The 26,774-nt window shown below is 40.9% G+C and overlaps 1 protein-coding gene across 1 annotated transcript; it reads right to left on the reverse strand.

Moving 5' to 3' along the window:
* On the reverse strand, nt 1-26,544 carry LOC126022793 (fatty acyl-CoA reductase 2-like). Its single transcript, XM_049783825.1, has 11 exons — nt 26,356-26,544; nt 23,062-23,237; nt 16,387-16,566; nt 13,563-13,740; nt 12,361-12,405; nt 6,474-6,592; nt 5,636-5,703; nt 3,114-3,285; nt 2,242-2,371; nt 868-995; nt 1-139 (listed from the first exon to the last, which is right to left on the reverse strand). Exons 1-11 carry the CDS (start codon nt 26,542-26,544, stop codon nt 1-3), a joined length of 1,524 nt encoding a protein of 507 aa, XP_049639782.1.
* Nucleotides 26,545-26,774: the final 230 nt, after the last annotated feature.

Consider the following 26,774-nt stretch of genomic DNA (forward strand, 5'->3'; position numbering starts at 1 on the left):
TCAGAAGTAGGCGAGGAGCTTGTAGCCAAAGTTCACAAGGAAGAACCAGATATTTTGCACTACCTGGGAGTGTGTGATAAGAAGGTGGAAGGTGAGGAGGATGAGAGCCATGTTGAAGAGGTACTGCATGTTCTGGAGCCTACAAGAAAACAAGGCCAGCATCAGGCCAGGAGTCTTGTTTGTGCTGTGGCAAGCAGGCAGTGCCTCCTGGCATTTTGATTTTCCACCTTCTACTACCAGAAAATTACTGATGAATAATCAGATTTCTACATTCCTCTTCCAACACGTCCCTTCCTCATTCTTATCTCTACTAAAAATCTTAAAATTGCGAAAGAGCTTAGCCTGCTACTCAGAGCTCCTCTAATATATATATATATTACATGAAGATTACCTCCATACAACATGTGATGGGAAACACTCATTGTGTGTGTAGACGCTTAGTTCTGGTTCCCAGAAATAAATGAAAGTTCTTTTCGTTGTACTTCCTCTCAGCGTCTATCATATACCATTGTGGTCCCTCTGGACTAATAATGGGGGAAAGGGAGTTCATACAGTTGGAGGGTTGTGAGAATAAAGAAAGCTGTGCTCACATGACCTAATGCAGTTTAAACTCATTTCTGTTCTTTGCATTTTGCTATCACTTATCTGTGATGAGAAACAACTTTATTCATTTCAGTCCTGTACTTGTGTATTTGAGTTGCAATAGCTGTTTTGATAAAAAAAAAAAAAGTCTCCCTAGAGAGGTGTCCATGACACACGTCACATGGACAGTCACACAGGAGCCTTTTATGCCCCTCCCTACTTCCTGTTGGTTATAAAACCAGCCACAGGGTAAATTCTCTACAAACATTCAGCGATAGTACTCACTTTTTCAAGTGTTCCTTGGCTTTGGGGATTCCAGACATATCCTCTTTCAGTACATATTTCTTCACTCCAACAATGTAGTTTTTGAAGTATTCCTGCCAGTTCAGCTGGCGCACATCAAAGTTAAACACCTGAAAGGCAAGACTAGGCTGTGAGTTTCTAGCAGGAGCTCCCAGATAGCCACCTCATCTATTTGGACAGCATCCACCCACATGAGGGACAATCCATGTACAAGACAGGTTGGTCCTCTGCAAAGGATGCCTGAGTGGTATTTCAGTCAGTGTCACTTGGATCATGCAAAAACTTCATTTTTAGGATGAGGAAATGAATGGTTTAGGCAAAGGAAAATCTTTTTGGTAGGAGACAGTTAGCTAAAGTGTTTGCCTTGCAGACAAGTTCAATCCCCTGATTGAACTTCAAAAGGTTTCCAGGGCATTGTTGGATGTAACAAACCTTCTCTCACCCCTCCGATTAAAAAAATGAAAATAATTGAACAATACTTGGAGATCAAAACGGATAATGGATTGTTTTACTCTTGGTGTGTCCTATTAGTGAGTATGTAAACTGGTGCAACCATCTTGGAAAACAACCCCTACTCAAAAGTAAAAATATCATAGCGTAAATGCCAACAATTCTGGGCATTTACTTGAGAGTAGGAAAGCACATTGGGAACCATTACTTGGACCTGTGCTCACTGCAGCAGCATCTATGGCAGTGAGAAAACAGGCACCTGTCCCTAGTGAAAAACACACTAGCCACTATGGAAGATAAAGGCCAGCATCTGAATGACAGAGGGTCAGGTGCCTAGAGGTTACTGTGCTAAGGGAAGCTAAGTGACATCACTACAGGGGTTATAGTTACTGATGTCAGTTGCCATGGAAAGGAAACTCCAGTTTTCAAAGCAAAAAGGTTCCCAGCCAAACAGCACAGCAGTAGGTTAATTAGGGAGACCACAGATGCACCTACATGTTGGGTCTTCCCATGGCAAGAAGCAAGTGTCAGTTCAACAGAAGGAAAAACTAAGGTTGGTGTACACAGTAGCAGATGTGAAGTGAATAGTATAAACTATCCAATGAAATCTCTGAGAAGGCAGGAAAGGCCTGTTTAGCTTTGGGGCTATATTCATCTTTCTCTCAGATGAAAGAGTGAGCAGCAAGGTGATATGAGCTGTAAAGACACTGTCAGTGATGCCAAGATACCATGAGGGAGCCATTGGCATTGTTTGATGCCTGACAGGTGCTGTGGGGAAAGACAGGCACAGCCCTTGTCGGCAGATAAGCATTAAGTGGCAGCCGCTCCCCATTGCCAGGCCATTTTCTTGATGGGCTTTAAAGACTTGGGATGTCCTTAAGTATCCCACCCTTGGTCTATACTTACTTGTTGGTCCTCTGGGCCCAGCTCTGCCATGAGCATCTCCGTGTTGTTCATGCTAAACTCCCAGCTTTGGTTCAAAAAGTACTCGATCATATCAAGTGCATACAGATGGCGGTTCATGAGCTTCAGGAGGCTGTGAGGCATCAATGGGAGCCAACTAAGTAACAGATTGGGCCTCGATATGGCCACAGAACCAAAGACAAACTACACAGTACAAGAACGCTGGGCACTATTCACACCCTAGTGCAGCTAATGAAATATTAGACTTCAGCTATGAATCAATCATTGCCAAGGACACAGCCCCAAAATAGTCCTGCCCACAGATCTCCACTCAGCCCCCAATATTGGTCACAGCACTGGAAACATCATCCCATATGCAGTCCCTGCCCACTGGTTCAATGGGAGCTGATGTCATGTCTTTTAAGTATTTGATACAAGGACACTGAGATCTAACTGCTGTCCCCTGCGGTGCACACTGGGGCCATTATCAGGTGTCTAACACATACAGTGCTACCCATGTGTGGCCCTGAGTCATAGGACTTAAAATTTCTATATCCTGCTCCAAGCAGAGAAAAGGAGTCAGGAGTGTCCAAAGCTAGTCATGAGTGAGCAAGGCTCAGGTGCTAGTCCAGCAAGCTCAAGCATCCATCTTGTCAATTCACTATATTTCGTCTTTGTAAACTGGGATCATAGAGCCCCCCCCCCAAGGTGCAGCAAGTGCCAGTGATTTTCCCAGAGACCACAGGCTCTATGTGGCCCCAAGCACGAGGCCTCTGCCTGACAGAAGGCTTGAGGTGGAATTCTGTGAGGCTGCTCTGCTCTGTCCAGGTTATCCCCAAATGTCTCTGTTCCCATGCAGGATGATGGCCACTCACCGGGGCTTCCTGCCTGTGAGCCATAGAAACAGATCATAAATGGCTGCAGGACCTTTGTGGCTGACAGCATTCCAAAACACCTTGGACAAGGTACTACTGGCGAAGCTGACCTTGGGTATTCTGAAAGCTTGCTCCATGGGAACTTTCTCTAAGGTGGCTATGACATGCACACCTGGGGATAGAATAGAGACAGTTTATGAAGGGCCACCTGAGTGCAGTCAAGAATGATGTCTGCAGGCACAATCCTACCCTGGAGCCCCAGTACTGTTCGGTCCCTGAGCATGGCCAGGAGTGCACAAACATACCAAATATTACCTGTTCCAATGTTTTATCTTGGGGTAAGAATTGGGACTCATCAGTGAGATCAGGGGTCACTTTTGGTGGTGCTGAGGGATCATCTTTTATGTTGGTAATGGAACTGGAGCCATAATTATTTGGTCCCCTCAAAACAATGTTAAAATGGTTGTATTAGATGAGTGAGCAGACATAAACCATGGGGTAAATTAAGAACAGGATCCTTGGGGCCAGAAAGATAGCATGAAGGTAAGGTGTTTGCCTTGCATGTAGGATGGCGGTTTGAATCCCAGCATCCCATATGGTTCCCCAAGCCTGCCAGGAGTGATTTCTGAGTGTCAAGCTAGGAGTAACCTCTGAGTGCTGCCGGATGTGACCCCCCTTAAAAAAAAGAACAAGATACTTGTGGACAGCGAAGTAGTATAAGTGGTACCGCCTTGCATGTGTGAGGCCCTGGATCCAAATCATGCATGCTGCCCCCAGTACCAATGGCCTGAGGCCTTTTGATGCATTGGGGTTTCTATTAAAAAGACATTCCTGAAACTTGAAAGTTTGCTTCAGAGTAGCAATTTAGGGAAATGGCTCAGTCAACACAGGAAATATCAGAACATAGAGCCTGTAGGAGCAGTGTCTGCTCCCATGGACAGCACAGTGCTCGTGAGCAGCAGTGCTAGGTCTACCTCCCTGGCACAAAATCTTTCTCCTTTGGATGAGGAGCATCTAGCACTGCCAACGTAGAATTCAGTCTCTGTCTCTCTGTTTTTCTATCTGTCTCTCTTTTCTTCCCTCCCCAACTCTCCTTTCTCCTTTCTCTTTCATCTCTCCTCTCTTTGTATGCCTCTCTCTTTCTTCTCTCTTTTCTCTCATTGACCTAATTTTATTTAGGTGCAGTGACTCTTTTCCTGCCTGGCATTCCTTACCCTCATGTCCATTGCATCTGCCATGTGACCTCTGCAATCACAGACAAGCAATAACTTCTGGCCTGGCTAGGCTATTCTAGAATATTCCAAAAAAATAAATAAATAAAACAAGTGCCATGGAGCAGTTTTCATATTTTGGGAGCTTAAATATCATGTGTGTCTACAATAGCCTCTTTCATAAGTGATATTTTAATTCTATTACTAACATAAAGAATATGTATTTTTGTTTCCTTTTTTCAGTTAGATGAATACAGACTCTAATAACTGGCTTGATGATCTCAAAAATCTGAAAGCATAAAATTTCACCTTCCTTAAGCCTCAGGTATTCCACATACAAGGCAAGTGCTGTAGCCACAGTACTATCTCTCCAGCCCCCAAATTGCACTCTTAACTTTGTTTTATCATCACATTCAGCAATGCTGAGGGCATTGCTTGCTGTATGCTCAGGAGTTAATCCTGGCAGTGCTTAGGGGACCCTATGTGGTGGTAGGGATTGACCTTGTGTCAGTCACATGCAAAGTTACGTGTACCATCATCTGGCCACTAATTAATTTTTTAATTTTAATTTTTACTCAGTGGTTATTCTTAGCTCTGTGCTCAAAAATCACTCCTGGATCTATGCTCAGAAATCACTTCTGTCAGGCTTGGAGGACCTTATGGGATGCTGAGGATAGAATCTGGGTCGGCTGCATGCAAGGTAAATGCCCTGCCTGCTGTGCTATCACTTTGTCCCCTAAAATTTTATTTTTAAATAACTGTATTGGAAGAGCAATAGCAGTACTAAAAGACAGATTCTAGAAAAACAGAACTTTTTTTAGTCATAGTTTATCTTAACAAAAGTTCAATGATTAAAAACTATTAATATTGTTAAAAATTAGTTTCTAAATGAAAAAGGAGGTGGAAAGATAATTATTACTTGAGGGGAGATTATTTTTGTTCAAGTATAAATAATGGACACTGCAGTTAGTGGCAATGTCCAGCCAGACACTGGTCACAAGCACCATCATGTATGACACTCGGTCACAGACACTGTCATAAATATATTTGTATATGGGTAATATATATAAAGGAGAAGCACTGTTACATATGACAATTGATCACAGACACTTTCATAGGGCAGACATGGGTCATAGGTATTCTGAAACTTATGAGCGTCACAATGTTATATAGAGACATGGGTTAGAGGCATTATCTGGTGAGATAGGGTCGTAGACACTGTTCCTTACAGATAGTGGGTCACACAAACTCAGTTATACTGCCTTGAAATTTAAGCCCCCCCCCCCCCGGAGTACTGCAGTATGAACTCACCCATTTTACCCAATTTACAGGGGTTGAGGGCACCTGATGTACAGTGGTAGATCCGTGTTGATTTTGGTCTAGAAAATCGGGAAACTTCATATGAGTGAAAAGGGAATACTAAGCAAAATGCAACAGAGAGGGAACATGGTGTCCAGGAGTGGGGCTTCCTGGCACAGGGGCACCTAAAAACTGAACTGTGAGTGGGGGCACATGATAGTGCTGGATGGTGAGCATAAGCTCACAGTACCTTTTTTTTTATTAATAATTTTTATTTTGACCAAAGTGGACTACAAATTATTCACAGTAGTATTTTAGGTACATAATGACATTGAATCAGGGCATTCCCATCCATTGTTGTCCTCCCTCCACCCCTGTTCCCAGCATGCATCCCATATTGCCCCTCTTTTGCCCCCTAGATTGCTAGTATAAGTGGTCCCGTCTGTGTCTAGCTTGTTGTAGATTGGGTATCGATTCTGTTGTAGTTGACTTTGGATTTGGTGTTTAAGTCTGATCACTTTTTATTTCTACTCAATGTTCATACGACTGTTTGGTCTTGGTGCCCTTCATTATTTCCCCCTCAATTTGGTCCTACTAGTCCTACTGCTGACACCCAGCCTGATGCTAATAGATTGGAAATAGAATGGAAATCCACCATTATGAATAGAGGCTGTGAGGAGACTATGCCTATCTCTCCCCTGGAAACTTCCATGCTGAGCACATTTTCTGCATAGCTCAGGGTCAGGGCATTGACTGAGGTGACTTGCTACCACAGAACTCTGTCTCCAGTGCAACTTGATGAAATGTGGCCAGGAATGGGCCCTGTATTTTCTAAGCACCCACATCACACCTATGCACTGCTGTGTACCAGCCAACAGACAAAATTAGGTTGACCACGGTGTCCACTGGGATCACATCTGCCACGGCCCTTGGTGAAGCCTTCAGATAGCGAAGCAGTCCTTTCCCAATCTGTGGAGGAGAGAAAACAGGACTGGGCCTAGGCACCATGAGCTATGATCCTTCTGTGTATGGAACAAACGTGGCCTGATTTTATATATATTTGACTTTTCATTCTCCAAAGGATGAATCATATTACTCTCCAAAGCACATGGAACATTCTCCAAGATAGACCATAATTGGGACACAAAACATCCTTCCATAAAATCATGAGCATAGAAATTGTATTATTTTTTCAGACAATGGTGCACTGATCATAGAAAGGAAATACAGACAGAAGTGGAGAGATAACTATAAGACATAGAAATTAAACAGTATGCCAGAATAAAAATTTAAAAAAATCCTGGAAACAAACAAGAATGAGGATAGAAGTGGCTAGAATTTCTGGACACTGCAAAATCAATGTTAAGAGGGAAGTCTATAGCTTTGCAAACATTCATCAAGAAGGAGAAAAGAACCAATATAAACCACCTGATTACAGCGTAAGAAATTGAAAAATGACAAAGTAATCTCTAAGAAGGCAGGAGGAAATGAATGAAACGCTTTAAGCAAAAATTAACAAACTAATTTATTATAAATTATTTTTTATTATAAATAAATAAAAATAAATTAAAAAGTGTCTTTTTTTTAAACACCGTGATTATAACATATTTGTAGTTGGGTTTCAGTTAAGAAAATTTAAAAAAGGGTCTGGCGAGGTGGCGCTAGAGGTAAGGTATTTGCCTTGCCAGTGCTAGCCAAGGAAGGACCACGGTTTGATCGCCTGGCATCCCATGTGGTCCCCCCAAGCCAGGGGCAATTTCTGAGCACTTATCCAGGAGTAACTCTGGGGCATCAAATGGGTATGGCCCGAAAAAACAAACAAACAAAAAAGTACAGTTGGGGTATAGGGAGGACATCACTAGTGGTGGGAATACCCTTGATTTATCATCACTATGTGCCTTAAATATTACTGTGAAATATATGTAATTTACTTCAACCACAATAAAAATAAAAAAGGAGAAAGAAGAGTAGGAGGAAGAAGGAAAAGAAGAGGAAGAAGAGAAAGAAGAAGGAAAAGAAGAGAAGAAAAAAGACAAAAAAGAGGAAGAAGTAGAAGAGAAAGAAGAAAAGAAGAGGAGAAAGAAGAAAAGGAGGAGGAAGAAGAATAAGAGAAAGAAGAGGAGAAAGAGGAAGAAGAGTCTACAGCCACATCACCCTGAACGTTCCCAATCTCATCTGATCTCAGAAAGAGGAAGAAGAAAAAAAAAGAGGGGAAAAAAAAAAAAGAAAATGGATTGAAGATTTATTTTAAATTTATTTTCTTATAATAGTGTCTTTGTTTAAACACAGTGATTATAACATCTTTGTAGTTGGATTTCAGTTAAAATTTTTTAAAAAAATATACAGTTGGGGTAGAGGAAGGATATCTCTGGTGGTGGGAATGTCCTTGATTTATCATTACTATGTACCTTAAATATTACTGTAAAATATTTAAAATTTACTTCAGCCACAAGAAAAATTTAAAAAAGAAATTACAAACTAGAACTCACCCAAAACAACCTAAAAGATCAATAAAAACAAGAATTCATTCTTTGAAAATATTAACAATATTAACAAAAAACCCTGAGTAAGACTCACAAAGAACACTAATAGACCATATTAGAAATAGAAAAGGGACATCATAACAGACACTACAGAAATACAAAAGCTAATCAGATATTACTTTGAGAAACTCTATACCACAAAATTAGAGAACATAAAATAAGTGGATAAATTCTTGGACTCCTATCATCTTCCAAGGCTGAATCAAAATGATTTGGAATACCTGAACAGACCTATTTCTATCAATTAATAGAAATGACAATCAAAATTCTTAATCAAAAGCTGAGGCCTAGATGGATTCACTGTGAGTTCTTTCAAATCTTTAAAAAGGACTTACTTTATATCCTTTCAGGATATTCAAGGAAATTTAAGAAAAAAATATTCTCAAAGTTTCTATGAAGCAAACATCCCTGTAATATGAAAAGTAGACAGATACACCACACTAAAAGACAATTACGAGACAATATACTTGAGCCCAGATGGAAAGAACCTCAATAAATACTAGCAAGTAGAATACGACAATTAATCAAGGAAATTGTATACCATCAACATGTAGAGTTCATCAGAAGCATGCAAAGATACTTTAACATATGCAAGTCAATCAACAGAATAAATCATGTCAGTTAAAAAAATGCAAATCATATGATTATATCAATAGATGCAGATAAAACACTTGACAAGGTCCAGTACCCATTCATGATAAAAATTCACAACAATATGGGAAATGAAGGAACTTTTTCAATACAAAGAGATTTACCATAAGCCCATGGAAAACATCATATTCAATGGGGGGAAGCTTAAAGCCTTTCCTTTAGGATCTGGCACAAGACAAGGTTGCCCACTCTTGACACTTTTATTCAATATAGTACTGGAAGTACTTGCCATAGTAAGTAGTCAAGAAAACAATATCAAGGGCATTTCAGATAGGAAAGGAAGAATTTAAGCGCTGTGGATTACATGTTATATTTATAAAATCCTAACAACTAAAATGATTCTAGAAATAACATTCTAAAATATTTAAATTCTAAAAATATAAATCTATATAGATTTATATAGGAAAGTGGCAGCCTAGAGAATTAATATGAAAAATTTATAGCTTTCCTATATAGAGGTAATAAGCGAGAAGAAAGAGGTATTAAAAACAATTCCATTCACAATTGTGGCTCAGAAAATCAAGTATCTAGGTATTCACTTAACTAAAAAAGTGAAATAACTGTACAAACAAAACTAAAAAAATACTATTTAAGAAATAAAAGGGAGGGGCTGGCAAGATGGCTTTAGAGGTAAGATGTCTGCCTTCCAAGCGCTAGCCAAGGAAGACCACGGTTTGATCCCCTGGAGTCCCATATGGTTCCCCCAAGCCAGGGGCAATTTCTGAGCGCTTAGCCAGGAGTAACCCCTGAGCATCAAACGGGTGTGGCCAAAAAAAAAAAAAAAAGAAAAGAAAAGAAATAAAAGGGAACAAAAGGGCAAGAAAGCACATTCCTGCTCATGGATTGGGAAGATTAACATCATTAGAATGTTAATATTCCACAAAACATTGTACAGCTTTATGTAGTTCTTATGAGTCTACCTAGGTTATTTTTTTTAAAAGAATTAGGTCAAACACTCCTGAAATTCATATTAAACAATAAAACTACACAAAACTGAATGTAATCTACAATTGATGTTGGGAAAACTGGTCAGCTATATGCATATAAATGAACTTGATCTTTCTTTTAAACACAGTGCAAAAAAGGACAAATCAAGTGAATTAAAGACCTTCATTTCAGACCTAAAATCATAAGGTACTTAGAGGAAAATGGAATTAAAACACTCCATGATATTGAAGCTAAAGGTTATCTTCCATGATGATACACCACTGTACAAGCAAGTAGAAACAAAGTTCAACAACTTAAGAAGCTTCTGTATCTCAAATAAAATGGTTCCCTGGTTACAAAGACTATCCTTGGAATGGGAGAAACTATTCACTCAATATCCATCTAATAAGAGGTTAATATCTAAGATATATAAGGTACTGGTAGAGCTCAACAAGAAAACAAAAATACAACACCATCAAAAAATTGGCAAAAGAGATGAACAGAAAATTCTTCAAAGAAACACAGGTGGCCAAAAGTCACACGAAAAATGTTTTACATTATTAATAATCAGGGTAATACATAGCAAAACAACAATGAGATATCATCTCACATCACAGAGACTAGCACTCATCAAAAAAAGTAAGAACAACCAGTGCTGGTGCTGATATGGGGAGAAAATAATTCTCATTCACTGCTGGTGGGAATGTCAACTGGTCCAGCCTTTTGGGAAAACAATACGAATGTTTTTCAAAAAATAGAAATTGAGTTTTATATGACCCAGCAATATCATTTCTGAGAATATACCTTAGGGCCCAAAATATAATGTAGAGAATTCCTCTGCATTGAGATATTCATTCTAGCATTATTTACAATAACCAGAATATGAAAATAACCTAAGTACCCAAAATAGATGAAGGGATAAAGAAATAGTGGTACATCTACACAATGAAATACTATACAGGTATTATGAAAAGTTAAGTCATGAAATTTGCTTATACAGGAATGTATATGGAAAGTATCAAGCTTAGTAAAATAAAACAGAAGGAGAAGAACAGACATAGAATAATCATACTCATTTGTTTAATATGAAAATGATAATATAGTAATTAAACCCAAAGATAATAGTGGCAAGGGCCATGGTAGGAAGCTTGCACCATGGAGAGGGTAGTGGGGCATGGTGTAGTTAGGACAGAGAATGGACCATTATGACTAGATCTAGAAATGATCACTTTGGACAAGAACTGGGTACTGAAAGGAGTTAAAGTATTATATATGATACCCCATTCAGTAACAATATTGCAAATCACAGTGCCTACAAAGAAATAGAGTGAGTAAGAGAAGAAAAGAACAGAAGAAGGTGAAAGAGGGGGGGGAGGAGAAGGAAAACAAGAAGGAGCCAGAGGAGAAGAAAAAAGGTGGAGAAGGAGGAGGAGGAGAAGGAGAAGGAGGACGACGAAGGACAAGGATTGTTATAAAGGCAAGCAGAGGGAGGGTGGGAGGGAAACCGGGGATATTGATGGCAGGAAATATGCAGTGGTTACAGATGGTGTTGAATGTTGTATAACTGAAACTTATGAACAACTTTGTAAATGTAGCTCATAGTGATTAGATTTAAAAAAAAAATTAAAGAGGGCCCAGGGGCTGGAGCAGTAGCGAAGCTGTAGGGTGCTTAACTTGCATGCAACTGACTCCAGAAGGACCAGGATTTGATCCCCAGCGTCCCATATGGTCCCCCATGCCAGGAGTGATTTTTGAGTGCATAGCCAGGAGTAACCCTTGAGCGCTACCGGGTGTGGTCCAAAAACAAACAAAAAACAAAAACAAAAAACAATTAATAAAATAAAATAAAGAGGGGCCAAACTGATAGCACAGTCATAAGACATTTTGTCTTGCATGCAGCTGACCCAGGGTGGACCTGAGTTCAATCCCCATTGTCCCATATGCTTGCCAAAGCCAGGAGTGATTTTTCAGTGCATAGCCAGGAGTAACCCCTGAGCAGCACGGGATGTGGCTAAAAAAAGAAAACAAAGCCAAACAAACAAACAAAAAACCCCTAAATGTTAAAGAATAAAAAGGTTCACTTTGAGATGATTTGAAAACAGCAACACTCACATGTACAGAGCTCTTAAAAAGAGTATGAAGGACATTTGAGACAGGAACCAGTTAGACTCATCTAACTGCTTTAAGATTTGAAAATCCTGATTGGTAGTTCTCTTAACTCTGTCAAGAACTAGACTCTGGGAATATGGGGCTGATCAAATTTCTGCCAATCTTCATGGCTCTAATTTTAATTGTGATGCCACTTTCTTGTGCTGACTAAGGACACACGAAAGAGACATCCCACGTGGCAGTGGACAGAGTGGCATAAGGGTAGAGTTTTGGAGAGCACAGGCCCCACATCCTCAAGCGCAACTCTCCAAATCAGTTCACTTCCTGGCAGTAAAACCTACGAACAAAGGGCCTGCATCAGGCCTATGGTCCACCAGAGCAGTTGTTGCAGTACTGTTACTGCACTCAGCCAGGCCTCTTTACAGAAGTGGATTAGACACTGAAATTACATGGCCTAGGAACCTTCGTGCTGGCTGGGCCTGATCCCATGTCCCCACACATACCTACCCCAATTATGAGCACACCAAGTCCATGCAGGCTATCCACCCAACCCTGCAAGGAGAAGGTATCAATTATATGGTGGCATCTGGAACAATTCAGTTATCTTTCCCACCCCTACAACAGTAAAAAGTAGATGCTGAACCCAGAATCCCAAGACAGTGGGATGCCAGGTGCCACTTGCACCCTGTGTGGCATAAAACTTCATTCTTACATCCTAGGAGGGCCTTAGGTCACACTGTACAACTCTCTGGATTTTATGTCATTAATATTCTGATCATCTAGTTTCTCACTGCCTGCAGCTAACTCAGCTCCTGTGAGAAATGTGTCAGATATGATGGGCACAAATGACATATTTCCTGTCACTGAGAACTGATGTGGTGACCATGAGCAGTCCTGGGCACATGTACCCTATGCTGTACTACATGGTGATTCCATGTGACACAGAGCCATATGGACATGTCAGAGAGAAGATGGTGGGGATACTTCCGAGGGCATCATCCCTTAAGTAGACCCACTGAGTGAGTCATGGCTTTATCTGTAGGAGCCCAGATGTGAAGCCAGGGAAAGGAGTGCAGTGGGTGCTTGTGGTCACTCTAGACAGGGCATCTCTCAATGAGCTCAGGCCAGCCACTAGGAATGCTGGTACTCATTTTTCTCAACCCCACTCTTCATAGACAGCTTCATGAAAATTGATTGCACTCAATGCCCTTCTTTGAAACAAAACAGAAGAACTGAGGCAGGGAGGACACAAGCCACACAACCTGGGTATTATCTCTGGCACCACCCTGCCTCATTATGCTACAAAAAGTAACATGGAGGTAAACAGAGTTAAGAACAACTATTATTGGGGGTAAGGTACTTGCCTTGTATATGGCCAATCTGGATTTGATCCCTGGCACCCTATTTGGTTCCCCAAGTTTTACCAGAAGTGATCTTGACTACAGAGTTAGAAATCAACCCAGAGCACTGCCAAGTGTTACCCCCCCCAAAAAAAGCAAAGCAAAATAAAAATCACCATTATTTCTATACTAAGAGCTTTGATAAGTTTTGTGATTTTTGTTCATCCCAGCTAAAAAGACTGTAGCCCTCCCAGTGAAATGCCTAGCATTACCATTCACAACTGGTGCTAATGATCAGCTCTGGGTGGAGCCTGGGGCAGTCTTTGTGTAGGCACGTGGTGGAGATTGCAGAATGGTGAGCACACTTACTGGGAAAGGTTCCTGCCAAGTAGCGCCCACGATGGAGGGCCTGACAATGGCCATGTTGATGTTACGACCCTCTGCCTGTATTAGCATCTCTCCTAGAGCCTTGGTATAGGTGTAGGTGTTGGGCTTGTCCCCAAGCAGCTTGGGGGTGATTTCATCAATAATGGCATCATCTAAACACCTGTAGACATGGAAGAGAAGCCTAGTGTACCAGACAGCAGTCAGATACATGAACCTGTCACATGCTAAGCTGGGATTCAGGATTCAGGGAGCTCTTGGTGCCCATGGTGGAACATGGACTTATCCACATGACTGTGAACACTGAAGGCTGCCCCAACCAGGCCCCCATGCACAACATGGCTTCCCAGAAAATCCCACATAATCTATGCAAACAGGCGCAGCAGCACATAGCGGCTATAGATTCCTTCCTCTCCAGGATCCCACAGCACATCCTGAGTACAGGCAAGGAGCTGTGAGCACAGAGTTAAAGGGACAGCCCAGCTGTTCATGATCAGCTGGAAATCATCATTTAACATTCACGTTTAAATTCCTAAAATTCCATTTGATGCCTCAATACAAACAGTGACTTTTGAAGATATGCAACTGTTCTAGTCAACCAACGACACATATCTAGAAGATAGGTTTAGCGGCTATACTAATTGGTAATAATTTTTTTAGATATCCCAGAAAATGCATGACACAATGAACAGTCCAGCAAGTGGAGTGAAGACGAACCTGTGATCTACTAGAGAGATGCAATAGTGTTCCTAAAGAGGGATCTATCAAAGGGATCCCAGGATCTAACAGAGGAGAGATCTACCAGGAATGTATCAAAGGGTTTAAATAGTGATTAAAAAATCCTAATCTACCAGTGCTCTAATAGAGGGATTGACCAGTGCTATTGTCAAGAAGACATGTATGTGAGTCACGTAGGTTTGTGACATAAGCCCCATTATTCAGAAAGTTGTGAGAGCCATGCTGAAAACATCCAACTTGGATAAGAAACTAGCAACATTACTGCCAATCACAGCTTATGCATCTTAAATAGCAGGTATATTTGGAAGAAGTTGGTTTGTTTTCATGAGGTGCTGTGCACTCAATCCTTGTCTGCAGCACAGAGCTTTGGAAACTCTTCCAGAAACAGAAAACTCTTGGCTATTCCTTCTGTCTCCCAGGACACAATTGAGATTCCAAGCTGGGTTCCTGTAAAAACCTCAGCTCTACACAGAATCTCCCTGATATGGGGAGCAGAACCTGAGTGTGGTCCAGAACATTTGGCATTTCCCTGGCTTTCACATCTACCTGTGCTTTTTAATTGGAACAGAATACAAGCCTATAAACCAGGGAGAATGGAAAATCCTCTGATATCAATTCTTCAAGAGAAGAAGAGAAGGTGGGTTGGTGTGGGAATGCTGTTTGAGAGCCCGATTCTGTGCTCAGGTGCTAAGGTGGTGGGAATTGATACCATACCTCCTACACACAAAGCCTGCTATAGTCTGAGTCTCTCTCTGGTCCTATGCTGAGTCCCTTTGAGGTCCTATGCTAATATGGTCTGTGGTCTTATGCTGAGTCTCAGACTCTATGCTGAGCTCTGAGAACCTCATTTCACATCATCCATGTCTGAAGGTTATTGGGGGCTACAACCATGATGAGTGGACCCATCTTTGTGCTGGACCTTCACCCAAAGCCTTTTTTGAGAAGTCACAGCAGAGGTTACATGTTCCAGGAGCACTGGCTTGCACATAGATCACATATGCCTCTGCAGGGACATTGGACCTTTTTTTTTTGCTAGCTTAGAGACAACCACTGGGCTCCAGAAAGCTCCTTTGTATCTATGATGCAACATAGAAACAGCTTATCCCCAGCAGGTTTGACCTGCTTCCTTCTCTGTCTCAGAACTTTGATAACAGGTGACAGAGCTATCAGAGCATCTTCCAAGAATGGGCTGGCTGTAAAGTGAGTCCTCAGTTTGTAGGATGCACTTGCAGGAGCACAGTACTTGGCGGATATGCCTTGGAATTCTCATGCTTGCCACATTCTTCTTTTACACACTGCTTACCAACAAGAAATAGCCAGAATGATAATACATTAAACTGGGCACGAGTCTTGCACATGGCTCACCCCAGGTTGATATCCAGCATCCCATATGTTCTCACAAGCACTGCTAAGAGTGATTCCAGAGTGCAAAGGCAGAAGTAAGCTCTAAACATCACCATGTCTGGCCAAAAAAAAAAATCCAAAAACCCAACACAGACAATTTCTGGTGTTGAATGGAGGTGAACCAAAAAGCAGATGCAGGGCACTCCTCAGGAAGAATGTGGCACTATGGGCACAGACTTAAGGACAGCAGGAAAGAACCTGCAGTGGAGGCAAATGCCACTGTCCATATGTTCATCCATTTGTCTGTCCTAGCAAAGCATTCCTCCTCTTCTCATTATTAACTCCTTCAACCCTCTGCCCCACACCAAGTGAATTTATCTTGAAAAACTCCATGGACTATCCCAGCTAGAAACTGGGAACTGTTATCTGTCCCATCTCACAAGGGAGGTGACCCAAGGTACATGACAACAGAGACTGAGCAAGGCAGTGCTAAGCCCCTGAAGATGCAAGACACATTCCATGTGAGCATTCCCTGCAGTCCGTTTAAACAACTGTTCTTGAGGGACATACAATACTCATCCCTCTTCTCTCATCATACACAACAAGCATATGGGGATGAAAGGAACAGATGTTTAGTGAGTCCCTTTTCTTAGTCTTGCTGCCAGGGTGTGCGTGTGATCTCACTTACCCCACAAGTCTGGCTAGTTCCCCAAGCTTGCTTACTTACTCCATAGTGGCGATGATTTGTCGGGGCTCCACAGGACATGGGTACACTACCTCTTCAATGTGCTTGAGGTCGCAGTTGGAATAGGCAGTGGAGATGTGGACAAAGGCCTCAAGACTGAGCATTTGGCTGGCCATGTTCATAAGATTCTGTGTGGCTCTGACATTAAGCTGCACAGCATTTCTGTAGCAGAGACAAGGCAGGGGCTGCTCAGACCACAAGTGCTGCCCCAAAATCTGCCTTGAGACCTAGCTACAGCTGGCTGCAGAGTGCAGGAAACACTTACTTGGCACAGGGATTCCTGTACCAGGCCTTGTGCTGATTGCCTGAAGATTACTGGGCTCCTGACAATCCAAGAGAGAGAAACCAGATGAAAAAACTATAGCTTTGCTAACTCATTCATTAAAAATGAACTGAAATGGACATGCTCAAGGTAGTGCCGACTAGACTTGTACTTTTTTTTTTTTAACTTGAAAGAAATGTCTCAGATTTTTGGGACTTACCTGGTAGTGCTCAGGGCTTACTTATGGATCTGAACTCAGGAATGACTCCTGGTGGGGCATAAAGGGACCATATGTGGTGCTGGGACCAAACTGATGTTAGTTACATGCAACGCAAGAAGTACCCTATCTACTCTCACTCCGGCCCCAAACTCCTAATCTTTTTAAAAAATCTTGGTGAAATTCTTTTAAGTCTAACCAAGAAGCATAGACAGGTCAGAGGTAGATAATTGTCATTGATTTAGTGTCATCTTTGTGTAGAAGTTTGGTGTGTCTATTTGTCTTGTCTTAAAGGAGACAAAGGCTGGCTTTGAATCTGTAAAGTTTCTGAGCTGTTGTTTATCCCTGAAGCTATGCAAACTTCTTTCAAACCTGAAAGTGATTCTTGCTGGATGCAATATTCTAGGTGAAGCATTCATTTCATTAAGTTTTGTCAGTATGTCTCACCACATCATTCTGGCCTTGTAACAGGTCTTCTGTGAATCTTAAGGATGCTCCTTTAAATGTAATTTCCCTTTTCTGGGGGGTGTCACACCCAGCAACACTCAGGGATTACTCCTGGCTCTATGTTCAGAAATTGCTCCTGGCAGGCTTGAGGGACCATATGGAATGACGGGATTTTAGAATAGAAATATGGAGGATTCTCATAGCAATCAAAGAAATCATAGATCAAGCTTAACAAAACACAACGACAGAAATCAGAAAACTCCAAACTGAAATAACAGGTCTGAAAAACAAGGTAGCTGAACTAAAAAACCAATGGAAAGCCTCTCCAACAGGGTAATAACAGCCATGGACAGAATCAGTAAACTGGAAGATGAAATGCAGAACAACTCTATACAGCAGGAGATATTGAAAAAGAACCTTAAGGCAAATGATCAGACATTGGAAAACATACTCAAAGAATGTGAGATCAAAATAGAAGTCTTTGATAAACTCAATAGAAACAACATAAGAATTACTGGAGTCCCAGAGGAGTAGGAAGAAGATCCCCATGGAGAATCAACAGTCAAGGACATCATCACAGAAAAATTTCCAAAGCTAAAGACTGCATGCAATCAAATCCTGCATGCCCACAATGTACCAGCTAAAAGAGACCCAAGGAAAAACACCCCAAGATACATTCTAGTCACAATGATAAAATTATCCCACAGAGATAAAATACTGAAAGCAGCAAGATCAAAAAGGGAAATTACATTCAAAGGAGAGTACTTAAGATCTACAGCAGACATGTCACAGGGAACCCTCAAGGCCAGAAGACAATGGTGGAATATGGTGACAAGACTGAATAAAATGGATGCTTCACCTAGAATACTGCACACTGCCTGACTCACATTCAGGTTTGAAGGAAGTATACATAGCGTCACCAGTAAGCAATAGCTCAGAAATTTTACAGATGAAAAATCAGCCTTAAGGGGCCGGGAAGGTGGCGCTAGAGGTAAGGTGTCTGCCTTGCAAGCGCTAGCATAGGATGGACAGTGGTTCGATCCCCCGGCGTCCCATATGGTGCCCCCAAGCCAGGGGCTATTTCTGAGCACATAGCCAGGAGTAACCCCTGAGCGTCAAATGGGTGTGGCCCCAACCCCCCCCCCAAAAATCAGCCTTAAAAGAAAAGTTGAAAGGTCTACTTAAAGACAAGACAGACTAACAGACACACCAAACTGATACAAAAAGATGGCATTAAATCCCATGACATTTATCTCCCTCAATGTCAATGGACTAAATGCACCAGTTAAGAGACACAGAGTGGTAAAATGGATCACAAAGATAAACCCAACCATCTGCTGCCTACAAAAAAACACATCTGAATAGTCAGAACAAACATAAAGTCACAATCAAAGGCTGGAGGACAATTATCCAAGCAAACAACAACCTTAAAAAAGCTGGAGTGGCCTACTAATATATGACACAAACTTTACACTCCAAAAAGTTGTAAGGGACAAAGATGGACACTTCATACTAATCAAAGATTATGTGCAATTGGAAGAATCAGCATTATTAAATATATACGCACCCAATGAGAGACCAGCAAATTATCTAATACAATTTTAGACAAATTTGAAAGAGAACATCAATAATAATACAATTATTGTGGGAGACCTTAACACAGCCATGCCACTACATGATAGGTTAACCAGCCTGAAAACCAACAAAAATATACTAGCTGTGGAAAGAGAAATGGAAGAAAGAGGCCTAGAAGAATGAAAGCAACATTCCATCCCTAGAAAACTGGATACACATGTATTCAATGTACATGGGTTATTGTCCAGGATAGACCACATGCTAATATATAAAATATACCTCCATAAAATTAAGAGAATTAAAATTCTGCAGGCTAACTTCGCTGACCGCAAGGCTCTGAAATTAGATGTGAACTAAAAAGGAACACAGAAGAAAAACTTTAACAACTGAAAATTAAACAGCCTATTATTAAACAACCAGTGGGTCAGAGATGAAATCAAAGAGGTAATCAAAACTTTCCTAGAAACAATGACAATGAAGATGCAAACTATCAGAATCTATGGGACACAGCAAAAGTTGTACTGAGAGAAAAATTTATAGCTTAACAAGCACACATCAGGTAGGAAGAAGGGGCATACCTGAATAGCTTAACGATTCAGCTTATAAAATTAGAAAATGATCAACCTAAGGAACCAAAAGTAGGTAGACAGAAGGAAATAACAAAGCTTAGAGCAGAAATAAATGAAGTAGAAACCCAAAATTCAATCCAAAAGATCAACAAAAGCAGAAGTTGGTTCTTTGAAAAAATAAAACAGGATTGATAGAGCATTGGCAAAACTCACAAAGAAAGAAAGAGAGAAACTTGATAACTCATATTAGAAACTAAAGGGGGGAGATCACTACAGATAGTGCAGAGATTCAAAGGGAGAATCAGAGACTATTTTGAGAAACTCTCTTCCACTAAACATGAGAACTTGGAAGAAATTGATAAATTTTTGGACTCTTATAATCTTTCACAGTTGAATAAGGAAGATGTTCCATATCTAAACACCCTCATCACTATTGAGGAAATTAAAATGGTAATCAAATGTCTGCCCCAAAACAAAAGCCCAGGACTAGGTGGATTCACTAATGAATTCTTTCAAACTGTTCACGAGGAATTACTACCAATCCTGGCCAGGTCTTTTATTAAATTGAAAAACAGCTATTTTCTAAATAGCTTTTTTTGAAGCTAATATTACCTTGATTCCAAAACCAGACAGAGATTGCAGCCAAAAAAGAAAATTACAGATCAATATCCCTGATGAACACAGATGCAAATTATCCTCAACAAAATCCTGACAAGTAGGATCCAAAGCCTCATCATGAAGGTCATTTACTATGATGATGTAGGTTTTACCCCAGTTATGCAAGTATGGTTTTAAATCCTTAAATCTATCAACATAATACACAACATTAACAACAACAACAACAAAAAAACCATATGATCATATCAATAGAAAAAAATGATAAGCTCCAACACCCATTCTTGATAATAACTCTCAGCATGATGGGAATGTAAAGAACCTTTTTCAATATAGTTAGGTCCATCTACCACAAACCAATGACAAATATTATCCTCAAAGGAGAAAAACTAAAAAACTTTTCTCTAAATTCTGGTACAAGACAAAGCTGTCCTCTCTCACCACTCCTATTCAACATAATACTGTTTTTGCTATAGTGTACTTGCTATAGTGATTAGGCAAGAAAAAGACATCAAGGGAATGAAGATGAGAAAGGAAGAAGTCAAGCTCTCACTGTTTGCAGATGAAGTGATACTGTATTTGGAAAACCCTAAAGACTCTACCAAAAATCTTCTAGAAACAATATATTCATATAGCAATGTGGCAAGCTTCAAAAGTAACACACGAAAATCAATGGCCTTTTCATACACCAATAATTATAGGGATAAAATGGACATTAAATAAAGCAACCCCATTCACATTACTGTCACACAAACTCAAATATCTTGGTGTTGACTTAGACCCTGAACAACCTATACAAAAAACCTATAAAACCTTGCTTCAAGAATTAAGACAGGACACGTGGAAATGGAAACACATACCCTGCTCATGGATTGTCAGGGTTAACCTCATTGAAGTGACAATGCTTCCCAAAGCATTGTACAGATTTAATGAGATACCTATAAAGATACTCATGACAATCTTCAAAGAAGTGGATCAAACATTTCTGAATACATTTGGAATAAACACTCACGAATAGCTAAGCAATCCTTGGGAAAAGGAATATGGGAGGCATTACTTTTAATTTTAAACTGTATTACAAAGCAATAGTTCTCAAAAACAGCAAGGTATTAGAATAAAGACAGATCCTCAGATCAGTGGAATAGGATTGAATACTCAAAGAATGTTTCCCAGACATACAATCACTTAATTTTTGATAAAGGGGCAAGATATCCTAAATGGAGCAGAAAAAGCCTCTCCAACAAGTGGTGTTGGAACAACTGGCTAGCCACTTGAAAATCAGCGAACTCAGACACCTAGCTAACACTACATATGAAGGTCAAATCCAAATGGATTACAGACCTTGATATCATACCTGAAACCATAAGATATATAAAACAACACGTAGGTAAAACACTTCATGACATCGAGACTAAAGGCATCTTCAAGGAGGAAACAGCACTCTCCAAACAGGTGGAAGCAGAGATAAACAGAAGATTCTGAACCTCAAAGGAAATAGTGCCCAGGATACAAGAGCCATCCACTAAATGGGAGAAATTATTCACCTAATACCCATCAGAAAAGGGGCTAATATCCAAAATACACAAGACATTGACAGAACTTTACAAGAAAAAAACATTAATTCCATCAAAAATGTGATGAAATGAATAGACACTTTGTCAAAGAAAAAATAGAAATAGCCAAAAGATACATGAAAAAAAATGCTCCACATCACTAATCACCAGGGAGATGCAAATCAAAACAAATATGAGGTATGACCTCTCACCACTGAGATTGGCGCACATCACAAAGAATAAGAGCAAGCATGTTGGTTGCGATGTGGAAAGGAACTTTTATTCACTGCTGGTGGGAATCTTGTCCAGCCTTTATGAAAAACGGTATGGAGATTCCTCAAAAAACTGAAAATTGAGCTCGCATGTGATCAAGCTACACCACTCCTAGGGATATACCCTAGGAAAACAAAAATACAATTCAAAAACCCCTTCTTCATACCTATATTCATTTCAATTCTATTTACAATATCCAGACTCTGGACACAACCAAGATGCCCTTCAACAGATGAATGGCTAATGAAACTGTGGTACATATACACAATGAAATATTATGCAGCCGTCAGGAGAGATGAAGTCATGACATTTTGCTATACATGGATGTACATGGAATCTATCATGCTGAATGAAATAAGTCTGAGGGGGGAGAGTCACAGAACAGTTTCACTCATCTATTGGTTTTAAGAAAAATAAAAGACATTTTTGCAATAATTCTCAGAGACAAAAGAGATGAGGGCTGAAACGTCCAGCTCACGATATGAAGTTCACCCCAAAGTGTGGTGAGTGCAGTTAGCGAAATTACTACACTGACAACTAGCATAACAATGTGAATGTATGAAGAAAGTAGAAAACTTGTCTCAAGTTGGGGTTGGGGAAGAGGGAGATTTCGGACATTGGTGATGGGAATGTTTCACTGGTGAAGGTGGGTGTTCTCTATATGACTGAAACCAAACTACAATCATATTTGTAATCAAGATGTTTAAATAAAGATATTAAAAAAGGAAGAAACAACAGGGGTCATTGAGGTGGGAATGGTAAACTGGTGACAGGGTTATTCTTTTTTTTTATAACTAAAACAACTACAAACATGTCTGTAATCATGGTGCTTAAATAAAGATATATTGAAAAACAAAACAAAAGGACTTATTTTATAAAATTTTAAAAATATGGTCATCTCTACACAGACTTTCTCAGAGATGGACAGGTTTTAGTATCTGGGAATGTTTTTTCATTGATAATATCTTTAAAAACAAACTATAAAAACAGAGGAAACAGGTTGGCATGATGCTTAAAAGGCTGGAGCTCACAGCAACATGCAGAAATCTGAGCACTGAATCTTTACTTCACATGCTCAAAGTAGCCCCGGCACCCTCCTCCCTGCTCCACATGCTCTAAGTAAAACCTACACCCAGGCACAAATACCTCAGGGACTCATTGAAGCGCACAGTGGCAGCACTGTGGAAGACGAGATTGGTGCTGGTCAGCAGTTCCTGCATGTCTTCCGTGCTAATGCCCAGGTCCTGATGTTTGAGATCAGCATAGATGGCTCGGATCTTCTTGTGCACGTTTGGACACGCTTCTCTGACTTTATCAAACAGCTGTAATAGACAAGATTGCAGCTCATGAGGACCACCTCCACCTGCTCTCCTGGAAGATTTTGTGCTAGCTCCAGCTTTCCCCAATCCCCTTTGGTCTCCCTGAGAACACGTGTTTCATGAGGAACTATCATCCAGGGCTTTCTGGATGGAGCTGTGAAGGGAGGCAGGGAGGAAACACTGCTCTTGACACTCAGATCTGAAAAGAAATGGCCAAGAAGATAGAGGCCCCAACCAGGCTTTCCAGTTTAAAGAAGTGACTGTCAGAGACCAGCAGCCATCCCTGGCTGATTGTGCTCATCATGGAACCAGATAATTCAGGAAAGACTCTTCATGATCTGATTTCAAGGGTAGACCAGAAAAGGCTTTGCTAAGAACTACCAACATGACTACCGTTTGGCAAAAACATTTCTGAGCATAGCACTTTCTGGATTTTTTTATGGAACTGTGTCAAAAATGAACACTTTCAAATGTGCTCTTTTAAAATTTATTTTGTTAATTATTTTGGTTTTTGGGTACACTCAGTGGCTCTGAGGGGTTACTCCTGGTGGAGACCCTAACTCCCATCCCACACTGCATGGTATCCCAACACATACCATAGTAGTGACCTCCAGTGGCAGTGAACAGTCCTAGCTGTGCTAGACATGGAGGGACTTTTCCAGGATATCAGGCCCACTGGCTGAATTATCAGGCTCTATTAATGAAACAGCCTCACAACCTCATGCCATATTTGGAGTTAATAGCTGCTTTTATTAAAGGAATAGCATATTGTCCAGGTCTTTTTCCTTTTTGCTATTCCAAGCCATTCCAATTGCCTTAGGATAGTACTAACCCCTAACAGCCTATGCTGATCCCTTGGAAGACTTTTTCTCTGAATGCCCACTTTTAACCCTTGAGATTCATGGGAAGGAGTTTAAGGAACTTACTGTTCATGTCAGGGTGATAGACTCTGGTTATACTAAAGAAATAATAATTGTCAATGCAGTACCAATTCTTTGGATGCTTCTTTAGGCCTGCCAATTAACATCTCCTCCCAAATCCCCTCTATTAGCTTCTATGAAAAGCCTTTTCTATTATTTTCCCTGTCTTCTTCCCTATCCCGAATTTGTTGCTTTCCTTATTATACTCCATTATTTCCCCCTTGTGTCCTAAAGTTTCCCCCACCATTTCAGTCTCACATCACTGGAATAAGAGGACTGCCATCTACATCTGATGCAGTCCAGTCTCTTACAAATCGCCATGAACTGATACTTGAGACCAGAATTACCACATTGATTGGCTTTTTCATTGCCTTTGTGGCTGCTCTCTACAGACAGATTACCTTGTTAGCAGAATTGACCCAACTTGGACATGATCATGACAACTAGGGGATTTGTGAACTTCTTTGTATGAATTTCTTGTGAAACAATGTTGTTATACCTATGAATTAGGGAGAGTGGACCACAACCTAGCCATAGCCTCCTGGTGCCCTGATAGTATACCCATATGAATCTAGTTCATTCTTTCCCTATAGCACCTTGCCTATAACAATTTACCATCTAAAGCTCACCCACTTGTGGATCTTTTGAAATATCTAATACTTTGTGGCAATATACTTTTTAAAAACATTTTTGCATAAATACAGTTAAAAGGGATGCCTTAAAGGATATCCTGTCACTAGACCTTGAAATACCAACATTCAAATTTTGCACTTGGTTCTAGACCCTGAGCTTGTGTTATATCAGCTTGACTTAAGCTTCAATGCTCTGAGATTGGCCTAATATCCCAGAATATAGGTCCCTCTGAGGGCCTTAGATAGAACCTGGGCAGCCTTTGGGTCAACATACCAATGGCATGGGGCATGAAAGAATCTTAGAGCTCAAGTGTAATGTCTTACAATTCAAACTTTGTGCCACTCTCACAAAGACAAGAAACCTGAGAGAGCCAAGAGTTCAAGTGTGATTTTTTTTTTACAGTGTCAGCCACTAATAAGAAGATGATGAGGAAAACGAAGTCTTTATTTTCCACAAGATGAAGAAGAAAGACCCTCTGGGGTTAGGAATAGCCTTAAACCCACAGCTGAATGATACTAGCAAATACTTCCTGGCAAAGACCACCATGCTCTAATCTAAATCTAAATTAAGAATTTTTCTTTTTTGGGGGCCGGGCGGTGGCGCTAAAGGTAAGGTGCCTGCCTTACCTGCGCTAGCCTAGGACGGACCGCGGTTCGATCCCCCGGCATCCCATATGGTCCCCCCAAGCCAGGAGCGACTTCTGAGCGCATAGCCAGGAGTAACCCCTGAGCGTCACCGGGTGTGGCCCAAAAACCAAAAAAAAAAAAAAAAAAAAAAAAGAATTTTTTTTTTGGTTTTGGGTCACAACAGGCAATGCTCAGGGGTTATTCCTGGATCTACACTCAGAAATTGCCCCTGTCAGGCTCGGAGGACCATATGGAATGCTGGGATTCGAACCAGCGACCTTCCGCATGCATGGCAAAAGCCTTATCGCTGTGCTGTCTCCCTGGCCCCTAGATTAAGAATTTTTATCCCAGATTTTCTATACCTACGCAAAATAACAGCCACTTTTATTGCTTTGCAAAAAGCTCAGCTCTGGTTTAATGGTTCTGCTCACCCATACAGTTAGTAGCTCTGGTACTACTAATTCTGGGATCCTGTCTCTTATAGAGAACAGCAGTATATTCAGAAAGCAAGGGCTAGGTAGCCATCTCAAATATTTGTGTTTAAAAGAGAAAATGGGGAGATGTAGGTAAACATATAGAGCCTAATAGAGCAAACATCTTGTTTTTCTCCCTAGATAAGTAAACAGTTCAGGTCAAGTTTGGAGAGTTCCCTGAAAGCTGAGACACATAAATATCCTTTAGTAGTCATAGTGGCTCGTGTGTGTGTGTGTGTGTGTGTGTGTGTGTGTGTGTGTGTGTGTGTGTGTGTGTAAGGGTTGAATAAACTTGGGGTTCAGGTCAAGTTTGAAGAGTTCGCTGAAAGCAGATTACTGGTATGTCCCTAACATAGAGGCAGCAACTACCCAGTGTTGTCTGATCCAGCCTGCAATTATGCCCAATTGTATTCAGGTTTTCTGGGAAAAGCAAGAGAACACCCCCAGTCTTATCTGACCACACACTCACCTTACAGCTGAGCATCTGGTCCACCCTCTGCTGTGGTGTCTGCCCAGCCTTGGGTCTCACCAGGATGCAGATGACCCTAAGGTTAGGGCTCGTGCGCAGAAGCTTCTCCAGAAGGACCTTGCCCAGGAAGCCGGTGGCCCCAGTGATGAGGATGGTCTTGCCTTCGTAGAAGGTTGCGATCGTGGACATGATTGCACACACAGGTCTCAGAGCTCTGAAAGGAAGATTCTGCAGGGTATAGCAGTTAGGAGCATGGCCAGCCCACTACAGAACCCCATTAAGGGCATGCTGGTCATAGATATCACTGTCACAGGCACCCTCATCATGGAACCCCATCACAGACACCTCCATCACTGTTCAGAGGAATTGGGTGAAAAGGCAACCTGTTTAAATGTTAGGCAGTGGCTCAATTGCAGGGA

The sequence above is a fragment of the Suncus etruscus genome, chromosome 11 (genome assembly GCF_024139225.1).
Source record: "Suncus etruscus isolate mSunEtr1 chromosome 11, mSunEtr1.pri.cur, whole genome shotgun sequence".
In the NCBI taxonomy this organism is placed as follows: Eukaryota; Metazoa; Chordata; class Mammalia; order Eulipotyphla; family Soricidae; genus Suncus; species Suncus etruscus.